The sequence below is a fragment of the Buceros rhinoceros genome, unplaced genomic scaffold (assembly GCF_000710305.1).
Source record: "Buceros rhinoceros silvestris isolate BGI_N320 unplaced genomic scaffold, ASM71030v1 scaffold3060, whole genome shotgun sequence".
NCBI classification, from domain to species: Eukaryota; Metazoa; Chordata; class Aves; order Bucerotiformes; family Bucerotidae; genus Buceros; species Buceros rhinoceros.
The window spans coordinates 1-3194 of NW_010387735.1; the positions used below are offsets into that span (position 1 = coordinate 1).

The following is a 3194-nucleotide window of genomic DNA, read 5'->3' on the forward strand; positions in this document are numbered from 1 at the left end:
CAAAGGGCAGATGACCCCGCTGCTGCCCGCACCCGCTCCTCAGGGCACCCATGGCCCTGCCGCGGGGGGATGCGCTCAGCCCACGGAGGGTCCCGGCTTGTCACAGGGCCGCAGCAAGAAGAGGAGCCGGAAGCACCAGCGGTTCATGGAGCGCCGGGCGCTGCTGGAGCAGAAAGGGCTGCTGAGCACCCACAGGCACCTGGGCAGCCACGGCCCCGTGGCAGGGCTGGAGACACAGAGCACGCTCCCCGAGGCAGATGGCACCACGGCACCGTGCTGCAGGAGGGTCCCCAAACCCAAAAAGGTCACGTCCCCGTCTGCCTCTCCAGACAGCATAGCCAGGCACCACTCCGTGCTGCTGTCCCAAGGGAATGGCAGCACCAAGGGGGTGCGGATGTCCTCCCCGCTCCTGCGCCCTGGCAAGTACGTGGCCATCGACTGTGAGATGGTGGGAACTGGTCCTCAGGGCAGGCTGAGTGAGCTGGCACGGTGCTCTGTGGTGAACTATGAGGGGGATGTCATCTATGACAAGTACGTCCAGCCTGAGCTCCCCATCGTGGACTACCGGACACGCTGGAGCGGCATCACCAAGCGACACATGAAGCGTGCAATTCCTTTCAAGACTGCCCAGGCAGAGGTGAGGAAAAAGAGAGAAATTGGAAAAACAAAAATTGTATGTTATCTGCCAGACACAACTTGCGATATTTGGTAGCCCATGAAGAGCTGCTCTGAAGCAGAGACACAAGCACAGGGTGGGGAGCCTCTGAGGCTGGGCAGTGGAATGGTTTGCTTGTTGCTACTCTGTTCTGGGAACCTAAAAACAACTGAAGGAACTGAATTTAACACAGAATGGTTTATGTTATGCTTAATTGGTGTTTCTTTTGCTGCAATGCCTGTCTAACCCTTTCCGATGCTTCCAGATCCTGAAGATCCTGAAAGACAAGATCGTTGTAGGACACGCCATACACAATGACTTCCAAGCCCTGAAGTACTTCCACCCAAAAGACAGGACTCGAGACACGAGCCGGATTCCTATGCTGAACCAGAGGGCTGGGCTGCCCGGCCGGGCCAACGTCTCGCTCAAGAGCTTGGCCAGGCACCTGCTCCAGAAAAAGATCCAGGTAAGCACCAGGCACCATGACATGGTGAGTTTGTGGGTTTGCTACGAGACTGTGTGGTCAGCCTTGGCCCGCCCCCCCCCATCTCCATGATCTGTCTGTGAGATTGAGATGAACCTTGTTCATCCTGTACTTCTGGCTATGATCAAGCTGGGGGAGCCCAGGACTTCACAAGTTGACCATTAAACATCTCAGTAAGGCAGGGACAGCACCTGTGATCTCCACAAAGTGCTCAAGAGATTCCTGCATCTCCTTGCTGCATCAGACCTTTGCGATCTCCAAATTCCCCAGCACTTGTGTCTTTCTGAACGAGCTGACAACATGACCCGTGGGATTTCTGCCACCCCCTTTATCTAATGAGGCTTTTTCCCCTTTGCTCAGGTCGGCTGCAAAGGGCACTCGTCAGTGGAGGATGCTCAGACGGCCATGGAGCTGTACAGACTGGTAGAGGTGCAGTGGGAGACGGAGCTGGCCCGTCGCCTGCCTTCCCGGCCCGCCAGCCCCATCACAGACCCCACTTCAGACAGCCACCAGTACATGGATGACCAGTACTGGCCCACAGACCTGATGGCAAGCAGCCTGTGATGGGGGACAGCGTCTCCTCCACGTGTTTCGGGCCATCCTGGTCCTGGTGCCTTCAGCTATTAAAGATGGAGATGGCTGCTGACCTCCTTCCCCAGGAGCTGTGCCCCATGGGCTCTGCCTGGCACCCAATCCTGCTGTGGGCAGCAGCACCGGGGAGTCATGACAACCGCAGCCCCACTCGGGGATGGAGGAATAGTGAAACTTGGACACCAGCAATCTCCTGAAAACGCTGTCTGCAGCCTCTTGCTGTTGCACAGTAATAAACACTGTGGCTGCACCATGTTCATCTTCAGGGTGAGCAGGGTCCTGTGTCAGCCTGCCAAAGCCCCCAAGGGTGTGTGATGGCCGCAGCAGTGAGTTGGGCTGCCGGGGCGCCTCCCACGCCCTCTGGAAAGGGGTTACCTCTGTGGTGGGCAAGTGGCGAGTCCGGCTGTGGGAGGACTGAGGTGTCTTGCTGATAGCTGAAGGCTGCAAACCATCTGGGTCTGGTTAAACTACCAGTTTCCTCCTCACTTTTCTTCACACAGTGAAGCCTGAAAAGAAAGTCTGGGTCTAATCAGTGCCCAGCCTGGACAAGAGCATAGGATGCACTTTAGTTTAAATAGACTGTTCACGTAATTGTCCCAGTTAACATTAAAAAAATGTTCTTGCTAAACGCTTGTGTACATGCTGTGTGATATGATCTGGCAGCTCTCCAGGAGGGAGAGGGCAAGGAGGAGGTTGGCAAATGGCTGCTCGTGTGCCATGCCGTGCTCCAGGACTTAAAACCCACCTGCAACTGGAAAAGGTGCTTGGAGTGGCCTCATGGCTGGAGTCAGCAGTTCCTGGGAGTCCCTCTGCTCGGGGGACATCCCTGTGAAGGCAGGAGCAGGGGCTGGGCTCAGCCAGAGCCCTGTGGTCCAGCACCGATGGCTGCTTGGAGAAAGCCCAGTGCAAGAGAAAGCATCCCGCTGTGTCACGGGTACTTTCCGTGTTAGTGGGATTTGCTCACCCTGCAAGTCAGCGTCTCTGCGCCCAGGACCTGGGAGTGAGAACTCTGCCTGCTCAGCGGGGTGGGAGGGAATGATGCAGTGTGCGCTGCTGGGATGGTGTGTGGACAGGGTGATGCTCACCTGCAGAGACTCTGCCCACTGGCTGCTCCTTCCTGGGTGATGTCTGTAGGTACCCGTGGCTGCAGGATGTACCCAGCTGGGTGCTGGAGCACCAGAGTGGGGTTTGGGGCCGCACACGGGAGTCACACACTTCCCTGGGGAATCGAATGGTTGTAGAAAATCAATATGTTTGCTTGTTGGGTGCCTCAAGGCTGGAGGCCACTCCTTTAGCACAGGGGTCCCCCAGTCCTGCTGCCTGGGCTGTGACATGGGAGAGGGCTGGAGGGCTGCCAGCGCCCTGGGGGCTTTTTGGAGCCTGGCTACAGCACGGTGTGGGTACGGTGTGGGAGTCCATGTCCCAGGCTTTTGCCGGCAGGCAGGGAGAGGGAAGGAGAGCTCC

The 3194-nt window shown here is 57.4% G+C and overlaps 1 protein-coding gene across 1 annotated transcript; it reads left to right on the forward strand.

Moving 5' to 3' along the window:
* Positions 1-10: 10 nt before the first annotated feature.
* Positions 11-1703, forward strand: LOC104489554 (apoptosis-enhancing nuclease-like). The gene is made up of 3 exons (XM_010131761.1): positions 11-637; positions 921-1121; positions 1500-1703. Exons 1-3 carry the CDS (start codon positions 11-13, stop codon positions 1701-1703), a joined length of 1032 nt encoding a protein of 343 aa, XP_010130063.1.
* The last annotated feature ends 1491 nt before the right edge of the window (positions 1704-3194 follow it).

What these genes read in the sequence shown, in the direction of transcription:
- LOC104489554 (XM_010131761.1), top strand. Translation starts at nt 11, where the DNA reads ATGACCCCGCTGCTGCCCGCACCCGCTCCTCAGGGCACCCATGGCCCT. An exon ending in TCAAGACTGCCCAGGCAGAG is followed by an intron (nt 638 to 920) that starts GTGAGGAAAAAG and finishes CGATGCTTCCAG; the next exon opens with ATCCTGAAGATCCTGAAAGA. An exon ending in TGCTCCAGAAAAAGATCCAG is followed by an intron (nt 1,122 to 1,499) that starts GTAAGCACCAGG and finishes CCCTTTGCTCAG; the next exon opens with GTCGGCTGCAAAGGGCACTC.